The 19,190-nt window shown below is 42.5% G+C and overlaps 1 protein-coding gene across 1 annotated transcript in view; it reads left to right on the top strand.

Annotated features, from left to right (window-relative positions):
- Nucleotides 1-19,190, top strand: part of ncanb (neurocan b) — a 94,912-nt gene that overhangs the window by 50,662 nt on the left and 25,060 nt on the right. Inside the window, exon 10 of the mRNA XM_070832165.1 lies at nucleotides 16,376-16,489. Within this exon, the coding sequence (XP_070688266.1) occupies nucleotides 16,376-16,489 (114 nt within the window). The remainder of the gene's footprint in view (nucleotides 1-16,375; nucleotides 16,490-19,190) is intronic.

The raw sequence follows: 19,190 nt of genomic DNA, 5'->3' as shown, positions 1-19,190 counted from the left end.
TCTCCATCCATCTTCCTCACGGCCCTGTGTGGATTCCCCTCCTCCGTTTCCTCCTTCATTTGCATGCTGAATTAGAGGAGATGACAGCAGCTGAGCTGCTTCATAGAGGCTCAACGATTTGGCCAAAGTGAAAAACAGAGTTTTCTTTTCCACTCTTCTTTTTCCACTTTCACTTTCTTTCTTCTCCCTCTTCAGCGTCTCTGTTTTATTCCTCATCAATTCCTCAAGCAAAATAGTCAGAAACAAAAACCAGAGTGCAGGCAGGCATAACTGTGTGTATATGAAGGCATAAACGCCTACACAGCCTCATCGTTATCTAACAAACTACAGTTCGGTCAGAATCTCAGGTGGTTTGAAGAGCTCCCAGGTCAATTTCAGCAAAATAAATTGAATAGCAACATCCTCTATCTGTGCACACAGCAATGTCCTCAAGTTGGTTTTCTGCTTGACAGGAAGCACACCTGATGCTTTTTTAAATTATTTTGCACCTCCCCACGCACTCATTTCCAATCATGGTGATTACATCTATAGATTAGAGTTCTCTCTCCCCCTTCCTTCCCCTCTCTCTTGGTCACCACTCCCGTTCTTTACTCCTTTATCAAATGTGACTTTTCTTTGCCTTACATTTATTTCCCTGACAACATCTTCATATCTTCACCCCTCCCCATCTTCTCATTATCTCACTGCTTTTATTATTCCTTCCCTTGTATCACTCTTTTACTCATTTTTCTTTCCTCGCTCCTGTTCAGTCCATCTCCCTGCCCTCCACTCTCTCTCCCCCCTCACCCCTCCAGCATGTTGCTCTTTGGCAAGATCTACAGTACAGCACTGTATTGAAATTGCACCGCAGTGCAGAGATTGGGGTGAAAACAAGCCTGTAGCCCCCCAGCATTTCTCCCAAATAACACATTTCATTTCCTGCCGCACTTCCTCACTCACCCCCCTCCCCTTCCCTTCTCTCTGGCTCCATGCTTCTGTCTCTTTCTCTTTCTTGCTCCGTATTTTCCTGTCAAAGGCCAATACAATTATTCATACAGAAATGCCTCTGTACTCATGCATAAAATGAAACTTATTCAAGCTCACACGCTCACTCACCTGCATACTCGAATTGCCAAATCTGCTCACAAGGGTGTGCTTTCTTTTTTTTTATTTTATAACTCTCCTCCTCTCACACAGATCTGGCCTCCCACACACACTGACACACACCTGTTTGGGACATATGAAGTCTTATATAAAGCCAATATATACCCAAGACTATATGAAGAGCTAATGCATAACTCATGTCTAAAGAGGCCAAGAGAAGCGCCCCCCGCTGGGTTTCTGTATTAACTAATTCATCCTCTGAGACCCTCTCCTCTCACATCAGCTCATATGATTGAGCTTGAAACATTCATGAAGTTGAGGCTATTAATACCCCCGGCCCCTAGCCCACCTCACCAGTGTGTCCACAGATCTGAGCAATGAGGTCAAAGAGGATGGGGAGGTAATGGAAAGGACAGACTCTGGTTAAGGATAATGGATGTTTTATTGGAGATTACACAAAGGCAACTGAGGTATTTGTCAGCAGTTCACCCACCAAAGCTGGTGATCTGGGGTGACTTGAGGTAAAATGTGAAGCTGGCATGCTTAGAGTTAGTGGTGTTGTATGCGATAAAGCTGAGACATAACCAAAAGTGTAACACAAGTGTAAGACGAAGAAAGAAAGAAAGCTGCAGATAAATAGATTCTCAGTGAGTTGCAAGGGTGTATAGAGGAAGACAGATGGAGAGGGCCGGTGCTGCCATGCTGCTCCCCTCAGGACATCCCATTCACTCCTTCAGTAATGATGGAATGGATTTATGTGTTTGGCTCCAAATCCTCCAAGTTCCAGTGCTTAGGTCAATATGTTGTGGAGTTTTACTGCTATTTCCCAGCTTCTACTTTTCCTGCAAGGTTACATCTAATGCTGGCCACTGGGTGAAAGAATGCACCATTAGAAAATTATGATGCATGTAATGATGATTGCTCACATACGGTACAACAGACAAACATAATTGGGTTGAATACTGGAAATGGAGTTTCTGGTATTTACTGGAAAGTCTTAACACAATCTATCCCTTTTTTTCCCCAAGTGAAACACCACTAGGAACCCAGTATTTTTTAGTTTGTTTGTGCTTGTTTGAAGGCTGTACTTAAACAAAGACACCTTCTCTAAACCTTGTTAACACTAACCTGAAACCATTATAACTGCATACCAAAGTCTTATCTTTAAAACATTTTTTTTTAAGTAATATAACCGGATGAAATATTCAGCAGCAGTACTTAAATTCCAATTATTTACGTGTGAAGGAAGCAAAAAATCCGTAGACAAAACTAATGTTGGCATTTCAACAAGTGGCTTAAAGAAACAGGTTCACATTTTGTGAAATACACTCATTTGCTTCCTTGCCGAACATAAGAATGTTGATCATATTTGCTGTGTAAATATAAACACAACTGTTGGGTTAGCTTAGCTTAGCATAAAGACTGGAAACAGGTGAAACAGTTAGCCTGACTCTGTCCAAAAGTAACAAAACCTTCCTATCACTAACATTTTATATATCATTTGTTTAATCATACAAAAACTGAAGTGTAGAAATGTCACACTAAAGTTTTGTGCAGGACTATTTCTTGGCTGGGTTCAGCAACGTCCTGCTGTCTCTTCTGGTTGCCTGAGAACTTCATGGTGACAACAAGACTCATGCTAGCCAGGACAACAGCACGTTGCCACTCTTTATTCTAAGATAAGCTAATCAGTTTCATATTCACCACAAAGACATGAATGATATCTTCTCATCTAATGTGAGAAAAGAGCCGATAAATGTATTTTCCAAAATGGTGAACTATTCCTCTACCTGTAGGCCTCCATCCCCAAAATCAGTGAGCATCAGAGGACCATTCAGCCAGGTGGGCATCGCATGCATAAGACATCTTTAACGTTGCCAACTACATGTTGAAGAACAGCATGCCAAAACGGATGTATGGTTGGCATTCACCTCAAAGACAGTGTACTTGAAAGAGAAATTTAAAGAGAAATTGTTACTAAAAACCATTTCTGCATAATCTAAATGTCATTATAGGTGAAATATTCTGGTTTTCTAAACAACTAAAGCAGCCTGACAATGATATAACAACATATGACTCAGCAGCTCTGTGACTTGGATGAACCCTGCATGAGGCTGGATGTAACAGCGCGTGTGCAAATGGCACAGTATGTGCTTTTTGTGTGATTGATGACCAACAGTTTGTCACAGTTTGTCGGCAGCTGAGGACCTCGAAAAGGGCTATGATTGGCTGGCTCAGCCCGTCTCCATACGCCTCATTAATTCATCCATGCCACTGGATTTCTCACCCACCAGCATGATTGGCTGCACTCGCCCCCGCCACCACCACCAGTACTCTGCCAACACCACCGGGAGTGCCTGATTGGAACTGCCCGACTTGTGGCTGACTCGTCTGGCAGTGATACGTAGACATTTGCATGCACAAAAGCAGCCATATACACAGTAAGAGACACACACACAAAACCGGTCAATACACACAATTTCAGTCATGATCTAAGCCGATAATTCAGCCACAAACACAGACACGCGGAAGTACACACGTATAGCCTCGCACAAATACCACCCAAAGCACCTGCAGGTGTGTACCAGTGTGCAGTTAAACTCTTTTCTCATACTAAGAGATGGCTGGATGGCATCATTCCCCAGTTTTCAATCAGTGTGGACACTCCTTCCTCTTCAAATTCCTCAGGACAATGAGAAACAAAGGACGAACTGGCTGCAGAGCTGAATGACAATGAGCTGCAGGGGTCTGTCTATGTGTGTGTGTCTGTCTGTGTGTGTGTGTGTCTGTGTGTGCTGCCTGTAGTATCGCAGTATCTCTTTGGTATAAGCACACCTGCAGATTAATGAGCTGCTGGCCAAGTTGCCAGGACTCACCTGTCTCTCTTTATCTCTTTTTCACTCTCTCTCCAACACACACACACACACACACACACACACATTCACATTTCCACTTTCCCATTCACACACATTCACAGACTTGCCACCTTGAGTTGCCTCATCTTTACTGCTCTTCTTTGTAATTTACTCGTCAGCTGAAGTGTCGGGTATAGTGAATGAATATGCATGCGTGTGCCTGATATGTGTTTGGTTTAGCTCAGCATGTGTGAGTGTGCGCGTGACGCGAGTGTTTGCGTGAGCGCTGTGCTGGATGGATGGAGGCAATGACTCTGTATACACTGGGTGACAGTTGTAGGAGGAAGTGAAGCCTATAAAGTCTGGCCTCGTAGAAAGCGGGACAAATTGATTTCCCATGAAGACGAGGAACTGGGTTTTGCACAGGAGGGGCTTATCAGCACTCCAGATACACTCGCACAACAACACACACATTCAGACACGCAAACACCTGCACACTGGGACACAAACTTATATCATCACGTATAAATGTGGCTTCTATTATAGTAAATTCATATGAGAGGGCACACAAGCATAAAAACACTTGAACACGTGCATGTATGCAGAAATATGCACACAGACAGTATGTTTTAGCATGATAGTTCCTGTTAGTGCGTTTTTGACTAGAGCAGTGTGTTTATGAGTGGGTCCATGCTACAAACACAGCAATGTGCCAACAAAAGCACTGAAGAAGAGCTAGCTAGCAAACATGGACAATGCACGACTGAACGTGTTTTTTAGTCGTGCATTGTTCACATAGTCATACTCGTATTGGATCAATCCCACCTGAATGTTTCCTGCTGTTTCCATGAGTTGGCAAAACTATGAAAATGTTGCCTGGTTAATATGCTCATCATTGCACGTCAGTGTGGACATTTTTGTCAAAGATGGTTTTGTGGAAGAACAAATACATGCTGTATCATTTTTTGTGTAGATGCTGTTTATAAAAGACCATCATAGCGGTCTTCATGTGTGTAAACAGTCTGGGCGATCACCTCATGTCAGTTTCAGAGAGTTAGCTAGCCAGATAGCTCGATCGCTATCAAGTGTTTTGTTTTATGCGCATACTTTCATCGCTTTGAACTTCTAACCTTAAAAGCTCTGAATTGAGACGTTTCACAGGGTCAGAAGTCTGCAATATCCGTCAGTGAAGCTAATGGTAACGAATGTTCATTTAAGAAGCTACAGTGCACAACTCTCAACCAGCAGTAGGCAGCTTTTCCAACAATAAAAATAATGTCACTTTTGAATATCGTGATTATACATAAATGTTGATAATTCATGTCAATTATGCCATCGGTGAAATATCTCCATAAATGCTTAGTTGGACTGACTGATTTTAAGAGAAGCCTGGGGTGGATTTTTTTTAAAAAGCAACATGTAGAAAGAAGATGTGATTTTGCTTGTCGCAAACTTAAATTGACAAATACAGTGAAGTCCATGAATGTGAGCCGATATTTTAATCATGGGCAAATAATTTCAATTTCCACCCACATTTTCATGAAATAGATCAGCCCTAATCTAACTTTGACCGTAAAGAAAGTCCTGAGCCTAAAACATCCTCCTTAAGAAACAGACCTCATCTTTCTGTCCTTGTGAGGATGTGTGGATCCTCAGAGATGTCTAACCTCCACATACAGTCTATACATGTTACACATACTGAAGACACTGTAGTGACCTAACCAGGCAGCATAAAGGGGATTTTGTCCCTATCTCCATGGCAGCAGGTTAGAGACATGAACAAGACAGAGAGAGATGAAGCACGAAAGCATGAAAGCAAAAGAGACAGATCAAGGATAAAGTCCTTGACTAGGCCTGAGTATGACTGACTGCCAAACGCCAATGAGCTGAAAAATAGTAAATAATTCGTCTTTAGGATTTGCCAGCGGACGTTTGTGAGCCATTGCTTTTCAGATACAGATTTAAAGATTCAACATCAGAGCTTCCTCCACTCAGAAACCCATGCTTATGTAATTTCAATGTCAGTGATTAATTGATCCTGACAGCGCTCAGGAAAAAATAGATAATTTCATTCTACCATTTCCTCTTTAAGTATGTCAGGAATAGAGACAGGAGGCAGAGAATAGCCTTGTCATTCACCCCTCTGGGGAACTGCTCTACTTTAAGAGTAGAGTTATTGTATTTCTTAAGTGTGTACACTTTCACAAGTAAGGACCAAAAGAGAAGGAAGGGATGGAAGGATGAACAGCAAGAGGGAAGCAAAGGAGGGAGAAAGCAATAGATAGAGCAATGGTGTCTGAGGGATGGTGGAAAAGGAAGGAAGAAAGGGAGGAAGGCAGATGGAGGATAGAGGAAGAGGAGCAATACTGTGATGGAGAAAATTAGGAATTAGGAGGTAGAACAAAATGAGAACATAAGCAATCCATTTGAAGGGTTAGACCTGTAGCTCCTTTAAGCTGTGCTGAGGTATCTCGGGCAGATAAAGTTGTTAAGGAGAGGGCCAAACCCTACATGGCCCAGAGGGACACTACCTCTGCTAACACCAGGAGCCCTAAAGGGACACCTGTAAACCCTCCTAACTCAAAGGAAATTAGCCTGGTAAGACCCACAGGGCATAGGAGGATAAACTTGCCATTTAGACATCTCCAGAGGGAGGGAAAGAAAATAGAAGGCGAAGAGACTAATGAAAATGAATCATGGAAGGCGGCGAGGAAAGGAGGAGAAAAAGAAATGACTGTGGAGGAAGAGAAATAAATGGAAGGAAATGGATGAGAACAGAGGGAAACATAAAAAAAGCATCTGTGCTGATGATTCTCTTTCTGCATTTCCTGTTAAAGTCCTCCACTATCTCCAGCATCCTTCTCTCTCCTTCTGCGAGGAGCCAGAAATAGAGAGTGAGGCGGTATGATACTGGTGGCACTGTGGCAGCTTGCTTGGCTTCTTCCATCCCTGTCTCCTTGTTCCTGGCCACTGGTCCCCTCCCACACAAAATATAAACAGACACTAAAGATGGAGCCAATGAATACACTCACTCACACACACACACACACACACACACACAAACACACACACAGCATCAGTGAGTGGAGTTAGGCTGTCAGAACTGAAGGCTAGCAGACCGATGTGAGATGTTGTGACACTTTACCTCATTACATTTTCCCAGGCTGTTATGAATGTTGCAGCAGCGCTGTCAACCAAAGCGAAGACCTGTCTGAAACATACTGTGGGCACACGCATCCTCACACACGCATGCCACTGAGGCATGCACATTCACATATCCACATTGCAACACTTGAATTAAGATGAACCTTTTCCTGTTTTTATATTTCATGTTGCGGTGTGATTTTTTGGGAAATGTCTACAAGGCAGGTTTCAGGCTCACTTTGCTCGCTTCCCCTTGACGCACAAGAAAATCTGGTAAACCTCGACAATTTGGATTGTTGCTTGCGTGCGGCTCTCAGTACATCGTCAGGGCTCCTAGATATAATTGCGTCTGGGTCTAGTGGTGAGGTAACATATCCATGTTTATCCTAACATCTTAGCCAAGTAAAAGGGATGAAGCATTTTCTCTATTTTCACCAGAAACCCCTGGATGAAGGACTTTTCTCCAGACGCTGGATCTACTGATAGGTTGATCAGCGCTGCGCTGAGCTCTCTGGAGAGCAGCACAGAGCCTTGGGCTGTACCAGAGCTGCTGTGTAGTCTGCCTGTTTCCTCTTCTCCCTGCTGATCCTGATCCCTTTGTAATCCACCCGCACCCAAACACAGCTGAAGGCCTGGGACTCTACAGTGTGCTGCTCGCACAGACGCACACATAAGCACACAAACATAGAGACTCAAAGAGAGGAACGCGACTCACACGTCCATTCAGATAAACACACACATTCAGAAGCTGGCAGGTACAAAGGTGCAGATATGTCCAATATGTATTGCATATTAGATTAAACCCATAATAAACACTGAAAAAGTGAATTATGTAATAGGTGAGCATCACTGTTTGTTCTTTACCTCCATTTGTTGTTTTATTAGCTTTTAGTAGCAGTTTTCAATCAAATCCCACAATCTTGACCAGCAGAGGTTTTTCCCATTCAGCATTTTTGTCTTAACAATTTAAAGGCCGTTTAGTAACTTCTACTCTTGGGCAAAGATAGTAAAGATCATGTGATATGATCAAAATCTTGACAAAAGCTACTTAATAGACCATGAGCTGCGATTGTTTCGTCATCTAATCATATTTTAGATTTCTCTGCTTGTATTAAGTAATACCATATACCATACATACACTTCTATAAGCTTAACGCTAACACACACACACACACACATTGCAAAATCAAGTCAAGTTTGATTTTAAAAAAGTTCCTTAAATATAGTGTTTCACTGGAAATCCCGAAATGCATTATCTATTACAATTCTATACTAACCTGATAGTAATCCTATAGTTTTTATGGACTAAACCCCTTGTTCCCACTCTTTTATATCTTTTAAGTCGGTCATTTTGATTCTCAAGCTTTCGTGTTGCAACCAATGAATTTTAAGTGTACAAAATATGGAGGTGAAAACGTTCAAAAGAACACTTGTTCTACTGTATTCTCAAATCTCCTCTGCCGGGCTGCTCCAACATCTTTTTCCCTGAGATGGCAGAAGAAACTAATCTTAGGACAAGACAGAAATCCATTTTTACACGGAGAACTCTTGTATTATTTTTCGGCTGCTACAAGGGAAGGATGTCTAATGGTACAATTTGATGGTCCCAACTTCAATGCTGTCTCGACCTGGACCTTATCAGATTTTATAGGCTGTAGCTTGAAGTAGTAAGTTTAAATTTGCTCAGAGTTGCCATTATATTTCTCTACCACAACCACACAGCAGTCATTTCATTGTTAACGTGGCTCTCTTTACCTCTTCATGTACCTCTGTCAGTGGCTCATACTATTATTGTAAGCTGTGGAGAATCACTGTGTTGTTAAACCTGTTGTGGCAAACCTGTTAGCAATTTTTACACATCCAGCAGACCTCAAGCAGCATTAGCATTCATTTGATTTTGTATTTCTGACCATGTGGTGAATGTAAGCCCAGTGCTTGAGCTCTTTTTAGTATTGTGTTGGTGCTCACCAACTCCTGAGAGAAATATCTGGTTTATCAGCTGCTAAATACTCCATTATATTCACCGGCTAGTTGTTAATTGTCTGAGAGCTGTGAGGGCTGAACCAGAATATTAAAGTGGCAGACCAGAAAACCAAAACAATGAGCAGACAGATGCTAAAAGACTCTGGAGAGCTGAGGGAAAATGCAGAGCGAGGTGATAATTCTGTCTGCGTTCATCACTACAAGTAACTCCTTTCACATGACACATGTCCATTTGATCCATTGGTAAGTAAAACATATCAAATCGTGCAGCTTTAAGTTATTGTTGCCGTTATAAGTGCGCGGCAAGAACACCACTCGCTCCCCATAGCGAGTGACTTTGCATTCACACACATACTTAAACACACAAACACATCAAGTTTATGCTTGCAGCTGTGGACATCCATTCAGCAAACACACACACACACACACACACACACACAGGAATACAAACATTAAAAGAGTTTAGAAACTCCTTCTGTCCTGCACTCCTCACACACACAATCGTTGCACAAACAGAAACAGGCAATCATACAAACATACAAAGAAACATTTTATGCTCATTCTCATTAATGCCACTGCACACACGGAGCACACACCAGCATTATAGTTATTGACACAACACAACATGGTCCATTGAGTGGGCATGCTGTTTGGACGAGCGACGGCTCAATAGAAAGGTATCCATCTTTGTAGAAGGGCATGGAAATGTCAATGCCCCTCAGCTAGCTAAAGGAAGTCAATCATCCAGGGTCTCGCACAATGAAAGATGACAAACACAAAGAGCCTTTCGGCAAAAACCTTTGTGTGACAAACATTTCCATTTCAAAGCCTGCATTTTACAGGATGTCATGTCAATTTATTTTTACATAATGTCGGCTGTGGTTTGGAGGCAATTAGGAAAATGTAAAACGGGTGACCAGATCTGTCACTGCTGTGGTTTGATAAGGGGGCAGACTGGCACCCAGTGTGTTTGTTAGAGAGTGTTTCTGTATGGGTGTGTGTCACAGATAGAGTGATTGGGAGCAAGCCTGCATGAATGCAGGTTTTCTTCCACGTAGCTGGTGAAAGCAGTCTTCCTCTGTCGCATTAATAGTGTCCCTTCATGCCCTCCATACCACCCTGTCAGATGTGAAGTCTCCAGGTGGCATTTACTGGTTCAGAGGTTCTCTGTGTAATTGATCAGACTACTCTTTGATCTGTACGTCTGGCATTTAGTCTACATAGAAAAATGCTTTTCCAGCTCTGTTAGGACAAACTGGCTGGCTTGCAAACGTCCGTGCCTGTCACCAACAGAGGTTTGGTGCAGATGGATTATATACAAACGTGTAATGTTATTCACCTTCCACCTTCCGCTCACGGACGTGCATAATGACATGTCGCACGGTAAATATCTGCACAATAATATCTTTCATTTTTGTCCTCAATGGATGTATTCCCTCAATCTTTGTGTGAATGTTCGTATTCTCCTCATGAATGTGTTTTTGTCTCTATAACGCTTTATTTGTCTCGTTAACTTTTTTCACCGTTGCTGTCCTCTTCACAATTTGCGGAAGCAATTACGCCCGGGACATTTGGATTCAACAGGACTCTTCAGCACTTCAAAAGTTCCCCTCAAATGTTAAATAGCTTTTAAAAAAAAAAAGTCAAACGTAGCCCTGAGTTTCACTGCTCCCGCTGCTGTTTCAAACAATCACGAGGTTGACAGGCAAAAAGCTGCAGTCTTGACCCTCGCGATAGATGTTTGAAGTAGTTTTGCCATTCAAAAGGGGAAGCTGGCCCATTTACTCCCTCTCCACTGCACTCCAGCTACATAAAAAACAGAAAAAGCAGTCACATAAAACTACATTCAGAATGAACCTAAGTAAATCTCATGCTGAGGAAATTGTAGCTGTTTTTGTGTCAAAGCCAACAAATGCCAAGTGAGAAACATCTCAACTGTTTCTCGCTTTGACATTTTCTTTTATTTGATGTTGTGGGTGAATATTTATAAGCATTTTGAGTAGAGAATTGGACAAAAAAAGAAAAAGAAAACTCACTGCTACGCAATCAAAAAGATGACCAAAAGAAGTCATACAGCATTCAGTTCATTTTAATGAGCAGAGATAATAATACAGACCGTGGCTTTCATCAGTGAACTAGAAAAGGCTTTGTCTGTGCAACTAAGGGGAGGTACTGAAGCCCCTCTAAAGTTGGCCTCCAATCTTCAGTATTTCTCTATAACATTAAATATTCAAATAAGCCACACTCAGTTTAAAAATTAATTTGAGTTATTTATTATGAGTTAAACTCCCAAAAACTCAGAAATAAGGAAAACACTTGTGTGAAATACCCCAAACTTTAACTTTAACTAAAACCTTAGCAGAAAATTGCATATTAATCAAATTGAGAAAATTAAGTTCTTAAGACCAAATAGTTCTTCATAAAGCCTTCACTTGAGCACTGAAAGGCAAGAATAATTAGTGGCTTTAAAGACTCGATTGTAGACTTTATATCTTCATAATCCATAGTGTCATGTCAGAATTTATCGATCTCTTCTCATTATAATTCACTGTATAAGAGAAACTTTTGGTTTTATCTCCATGCCTTATGCTGCTCAACTGACACCTTAATAGGAGTATTTTGTGCTGTAAAAAATTGCCAGCAGCTTCAAATCCACCAAGTGGTGCTTTCATGTTGTCATTTGTGTCGAATGTGGGCTTTTAATTAATCCATAGACCTCTCAGGATTCTCTAATACTCGCTAAGAGTCCTGATACGCGATTTCAAGCGAATATCTTTTATGTGGAGACGAAGAAGCCTCTTAAATCTTCTGGAAAATCTGCCACAGTTATTCTGATTATTTGAGCACAGGATGTTCTCCACTTCCTCATGATTGAAAGGAAAACACACTATATCTAATATGTAAATTTTCATGTTATTATCCTGTAGAGTTGACAGAATTTGCACTTTTCAAAAATCAGTTCCTACTTAACAATGTAGGACGGCAGTAGAAAGTTACAGTAGATGACATTCCCTTATAGTATGTAACCACATTGTGGTTTTTATGGTATAGTTACTTGGCCACTAAAATAATATACCATGTTTTAATGCATGCAGGTCGTTGCCTGAAATATCGATTCCTTTTTTCCGAGCCTTTATAACCCTCTGAGTGGACTCTCCCGCTCTCTCTCTGCTAGACTCTTGTTGGCTAAACCCATAAGGATTCACAGCCATGAAATTGCCGATTGCAGTTGAGGTCTCATTTATAAAACAGAGAAAGTGCTGTTTACTTTTTATTTGGCCTGAGTATTCACAAATGCTGTGGCGCGGGCAACAATTGAAAGCATAAATCTCACTGTTGTAAAGTAGAAAAAGAGCCTCCAGAGGTGGCAAAGTCATAGAGAAGACAGAAGGGCGACGGTGTTCGGTGGAGGGCGGGCAGGTGATGGAGTTGATCTTAGGCTGGACATTGCTCTGGTCAAGTACACAGGTAATAGAAATTTAATGTAATCTATTTAACTGGCAAATAATCCCAAAAAGGAAATAGAGATAGTCTGACCCTGGGCCTTCTCACACCCGATTACTGTTTGCTCTCTGTCTCTTTCTTTCCCTCTGTCTCTATCTCTGTCTGTGTCCCTTTTCAATTATTCATACCCCAGTTTCGACACATGCCTGCAGTAAGCCTCTAGATATTCTGTCAACCGACACCACCCCCGGTTTGTCTGGCTGCTCTCTCACTATCCTCCCCCATATTCCTCCATCTCTATTTCCCCATCCTCCATCATCAAACTCGCCAGCTATCCTCAAACACACACACAGAGGCGGGGATAAGCAACAAGAGCAGGTCACATATTTATCCTGTAATCAAATGTTCCCATCCAAACTATGTATTTTTCAATCAGTGCTGAACCACATTTACACCCCAATTTCATATTTGTACCTACTCTGCCTTTTTGTTAAACACATCAACTTTTCACATTCATTTGCTGGCCCTCGTGCCATATTCAAATTAATAATGTTGGCTGAAAGAAAAGCTGGTAGCGTCACTAGTGTGTTAGCTGCACCCAGCAATTACCACAGTGGCTGGCACCTGTTTATTCCTCCATCCATTTCTCTGCCAGCAGATAAGTGGAGCACTGCTCTCCTCGACTCCCTGGAGACTGAACTAGTGCCCAGGCCTGATTTTGTTGTACTGGGGAATGAGCCAGGGAGTGATGGACGCACACATACAAATGCACAAGTAACAGTCACAAAAACACACACACTAACACCTGCTTAAGTTGGATAGTTCTCTCATTAAGCAAGTTGGGCAGAGTGGGCATTGAGTGGACTTTGAGTGGACAGGACTGCTGCGCTGTTGCCCTCATCGCTCCGTCTGAACGGAAGCGAGGAGAGTGGACACAGACAGACACCAAGGGACAATGTGTCATCACGGCCATATGGTGCACAGTGGTGACAAAATGGTATGTTATTCAGAGTTGTTTAGATTTAGCATGCACGTTTAAGTAGATCCCCACTCTTATTGTTCAAAACACAGCAAAAAGGAACGACGGCTACCAGGCTGTAACCTGAAGCTAGTGTTAATCTCACATTGCCAGAGCTCCATCTTGTCACGTTCAAAGTGGCCGTTTGATTGGTTGTGAGTGAAAATGCCCATCTCATACGGTCTGTGCTAGCTGTGGCACTGGTGTAGCTTGGTACATATTGACCATCTTTGTGCTTGAATTTCCTCAGACATCTGTACACTTGATGAGATGAAGGTCAGTCTATGCCGGGTGCCAATGCCTAGAGAGCCGCTATGTTGGTTCCTGTGACAGATCACTTCTACCTGCCTACTGTGGGTCCTCTAATAGCTGATGTTCAGAGCTGTACTTTATTAAACCCAGTGCTTCTTAAATCCATGGGGTTCCTTGACTCCTTACCTCTGTGCTACAGTGCTTAATGAGGCCAGATGCTCATAGTAGGCCCAGTAGCTGTGTGTGTGTGTGTGTGTGTGTGTGTGTGTGTGTGTGTGTGTGTGTGTGTGTGTGTGTGTGTGTGTGTGTGTGTGTGTGTGTGTTTCAACAGCTGTACTGGCAGTCTGCTCATCTGTTGGTTCTTTTGTTTTTTTATCAGTGTCTATCATACATCATATTTCAATGGAGTTCCTCAGAGGTTCACTCAGGGATCTGTGTTCATGTAGTCTTTTCATGTTTTCTTTTTCAATGAAAAGAATTTTGCTAAAATTGTTCCGTGTTTTATATTCATGTCATTGCACATGGACTCCTGCAGGCAGTTTAAGTGCCTCAGACAGGTCTCTGACTTGAAGCCAGGTTGGACTGAAGTACTACTGTTTGTCCTTTCAACGCCACACCATTTAACACCATTAACTTAGCTCGCCTCTCCCTACTGCAAGCATTGCATAGTCAATCACTTCAGAGACTGAGGGCTCTTGTTTGATGGCAGTTAACTGTCACAATTGGCCGATACAGACTAATGTTTTCACTCATTGGTGATTAGTGACTGCTGGGTCTCAATGATGAATTGCATTTTAATTATCTCAAATAACATTATGTTAAGTTGTAATAAAGGCTTGTGGTTCTTGTAGCTTACATGACTGGCATACCTCTTGCAATTCATTATTATTAATCAGCCCTAGTTTGTCAGTGAGTTACCCCTGACTATCAATTATACTCTAGTCTGTCAACAACTGTTTACTTTGTGACTGCTGCTACTGACGTCAATCTAGAGGCGTGTAAAAATGTGAGCTCCTACACTGGCCATTCCTACACTTCCCATGATGCAACCCAACAGCATCATTCACACACCTGCCTCCTAAGTTTCCAGCATTTTCAAAAAACATACACCTACTGTCTGTACTGCAGTCTCACCCTGAGATACCTCTCATTACAGGTTTTCACAGGCTCAGAAGTGCTCCTTGTGATGAGTAAACTCATGGATAAACGTCTGTATAAATTCAGTGGAGTGGCCTTTAAATCTAAAAAAGTGATCAAGCCTTTTCTATTGCTGCCCATAAAAATGTTTGATCAGCCCTAGATGTCAGATTATGTGAAGCACATTTAAAATTCATAGTCACTTTGAGGGCTGCGAGATGTATGTGGCTGTCTTGCTGTCCCTGCTTTGGTATTTTCTTCTCTGCGTGGATATACGGCGATACACTAAACCAACACGAATGCCATCTCATTCTGACTCGTCCGGCTGAGTCTCTGCCTCCTGCATCTAATTCTGCCTTTAATATCAGCCAGCCCAAAGCGGGCACCAGCAATGAAGCTGTCAAGCTGTTTTATCCAAACAGACTCTTCCGCCCCAACGCTGTCTGCCTGCAAAGCCTCTGTAATCCAACCCCGAAACTTGCCAACTTCCCAGACCCGCAGCATCATATCACCTCTCCTGTGACTTCCCCCACCTTTGTTTTTATTACCTCTCATAACGCTATTCTCCATGTTTCTGAGCATCTCTCTGTCCTCCCCACATCTTTCTTCACACCTATTCCTGCCTCCCCCATCTCCATTCACCTTCCCTCCCCTCCCCTCCCCTCTCCTCCCCTCCCCTCCTCTCCCCTCCCCTCTCCTCCCATGACCTCTCACCAAGGCCCTAGGGACTCACTCAGTTGTTGGATACCAGCTGCAGTTTTTAATGATTTTGCCCCCAGGCCCAGATCAGCCAGGGAAATACGGTAACCATTTTTCAACAGAGTGAGCACTCTCACCCTTGGAACGCCTCTGCAAAATATGCATGTGCAAATGTGAGAATTTGCAAGTGAGTGTGTTATTCACAAACATTTAGACTTGATATCGATATTACCTTTATGAGATGACATCTGAGTTGTTGCACCATTTTGGCCACATTAAAATGGATTTAGTCACAGTTTTTGTACCTACTAGCGAGACGGCTGGTGCATCACCGCGGACAGTGTTGTTGTTGAAGATGGAAGCTAACCCAACTGAATGTCCTCCCTCCATCTAATCTCCACATCTCTCTTTCTCTCTCTCCATCTACCTTCCATCCCGCTCTGTACTCTGTCTCGCTCTTGCGGCTCAGGTTTGACAGGAGAACTGTGGCACGTCCTGCAAACACATTGCAATTAGCATCATGTGCTTCAGTGCATCCCAAACCGCTCACTGATGAAGTTCAATCAATTCACTTTAATTATAACTTTCTCAGAAACACCTCTAATCTCTCCAAAAGTTTGATCTCTTGGGGTTTTTTCAGTAACAAGCTGCGGCAGGTAGTTAAAAAAGTAGCCATTTGGAAAGCGCTGTGTGTGTGTGTGCATTTGTATCTAATCCGACTCACCCCCTCTCTTTCCCTCACCCCTTTCTCTCCCTGTAGACATTGATGACTGCCAGTCTAATCCATGCCAGAATGGAGGAACCTGCATTGACGAGATCAGCTCCTTTGTGTGTCTTTGTCTGCCCAGCTATGGAGGAGCTACTTGTGAGAAAGGTAACAATGTGGATGAAACCTCTGCTTTTGCTCATTGGCCCACTTAATAAAGGGGTGGGGGGAAGAGGATGGGGAAAAGTGGATTAATGGAGGAAGAGGAAATGATGAAGAGCAGTATGAGGAGATGGCAAAAATGGATAAAGAAAGGCAAGCCGGAGAAGGAAGAAAAGGATGAGACAAAGGAAGTGGACAGACAAGGTGATGTGACAGCCGAGAGGTAGCAGGATGAAGATAAAGAGAGGAGGCAGAGGAGTATGAGGAGGTGGCAAAGGAGAATACGATGATGAAGAGCAGGATGTGGAGACAGAGGTGGAGAGAAAACAACAAGGTTGAGGAAGATGGAGTTAATGAGGATGTGTAAATAGAGATGGAGGAGGCAGTGGAAGAGGGAGGATATGAATGTAGACAAAGAAGTGGAGGAGGAGGAGGAGGAGGAGGAGGAGGAGGAGATGAGGGAAGCCCTGCAGAATAATGTATCAGGTTTATACAGAACACCTGCGTCCAGCTGGTTTTGTCTCTCATTATGGGAATTCCCCAGTGAGAAGGGGGGCCATGAAGGAGGCTTTTCACAACCTACATTTACATGAAAACATGGCCGACATGTCAGTGCAAAGCAACACTGAGGAAAACCAACAGCTGTTGTGTACATTAGGGTTGATCGTTTGGGTTTTTGACCATTTTCATGGGAAAATACCCTGATTTTTTTGTTCAAACAGTTTTCACCTGGATTTTATGTCCCCATGAAGCCGAAAATGTTCCCTGATGTAAGAAGACGGTGATCACTGTAGCTCAAAGTAAACAACATTTTGTAAAAATGCTTCTAGAGGAGAAAAATTAGGAAGTTCACGTTTCCTATTATGTGCCAGATGAACTACCAGCTGTATGTGCTGCAAAAAGTATTTTGAAAATCTAATTTTCAACCAAATTATTGTGTTTCTTCTATCTGATGCTTTTCTAGTTTTTTTTAGTCTGATAAATTCCCTGATATGTTTTCTTTAAATAAAAACTAAATAATGAGTCTCAGTAAATAGTATGGGTGAAGGCTACTGACTTATGCAAACTCTCCACCCCTTAAATCACAAGATTTTAAATAGCAAAATGAAAAACTAAAGAATTAAAACAAAGACAGATTGGTGGGGAGAGGGAGACGGCGTGAGATTTTAGCAAAGGAGACATTTATAGGAGATGACAGCAGGGAAATGTAGGAATCCGGACTGGCCTGAATTACAGAAAACCAAGACAAATTCCATCTGTCTAATGTGACCTTTGACCTCCACTCTCAGAAGAGTTGTGACTTTGAATATCTGTCTGGCTCCCAGTGTCTCGCTCGGCTTTTTACTGCTCTGATCTGGGACTCTGAGGGCAGAGCAATCGATAGAGAGGAAGTAGTGAGGAGAGCAAAGCCTGAGAGAATCAGCAGCAGACTAAAGCAGGACATTTTAAATGCTGTAGTTGCAGTTTTGGCACACTCTAACAGAAAATGGCATGTTTGTGAAAAAAAAAAATTTTTCACTTTGCTTCTTGTGCGCAGGCTGGTTGGCTCAACTACAGTAGTTTGGCACATGAACACCTCCTGACACACATCAGCTACTGACTTAAACTGATTTCCTCCTCATGCTGACTCGTGGAAAACCTCCTCCTTTTTTACATCTCAGCACTAACATCTGTGGCTAAATCCTCCAAACCAGCCTCTAGAAATTCTCTAAATTTAACAAAAATCACCTTTCAGTTGAAGTCCTCATAGCTCACAACTAGACTGGCATAAGAGGTCATAAGCCAATAAGGTTGGAGCCTGTCTGCCGTCGTGACTTAGACATACCATAGTCGTTTTATCCCTGTCTCTCTCTTTTTGTCACGCTTATTTTTCACCCTTTACATATGAAGATCAGCTCACTTGTCGTGAGGAGAACTTCCCAGCCTGTGAAAACAGTTGTACTTGTCTTCTGTGGCTCTGGAGGAGCTTTGTAAAGTCTAAGAATCAGCTGTCATCAGCTTCGTTGTGGAGACTGTACATTTTTAAAAAGAAAGCCTGAGTTACAAAGTGACACTGTGGAGTTTGAGAGATGAGAGCATTAACTGGGCAGGGAGGGTGTACTGAAAGAATGGTATTGAGTTGCATTATGGGAAGTGTAGGGTCCAGTGATTTTGGTGCCGGACCCATTTAAGGGATTGAAAGTCCGGATGTCTCTGCCTCCGCTGCTTCACTATGATCGTTCTTTGTAAAATCTGTGGCTTGAAGGTCCACCGGCTTTATTTAATAGTGCAATAGTACATTTCTCAAGTATCTTTCAGTCTTAGGTGCCCTTTTTGATCTCTCACCACAGCAAATGTAACTTGGTAACTGCTTGTTGTAATTTCCCAGCAGTCATGTTTGCCTCTTTAACATTCATGTCCCTCCTGCGGTACAGATCATAAGCAGACCGACAAAATAGCCGCAGAGACAATACAGTATATGAATGTGTACTTGGCTAAAAGTGTGATGAGTAGAAACATTTGATCGATTCAGTCTCACAGGTTCTGATTTTACCAGCCTTCAGTATTGCAAATACTACCTATGAATTGTGTTTTCTCTCCCCTGTCTTTCTCAAACACACACACACACACACACATCTCAAGAGTGCACCTCTCAATTAGCATGCAGTGGTGCTGTGCATACGTTTCCTCTCCTGCTGCGTCGCTGCCTTAATGGCTGATTTGGAGC

The sequence above is a fragment of the Pempheris klunzingeri genome, chromosome 6 (assembly GCF_042242105.1).
Source record: "Pempheris klunzingeri isolate RE-2024b chromosome 6, fPemKlu1.hap1, whole genome shotgun sequence".
NCBI lineage: Eukaryota > Metazoa > Chordata > Actinopteri > Acropomatiformes > Pempheridae > Pempheris > Pempheris klunzingeri.
This window is presented reverse-complemented; position numbering and strand designations above follow the sequence as displayed.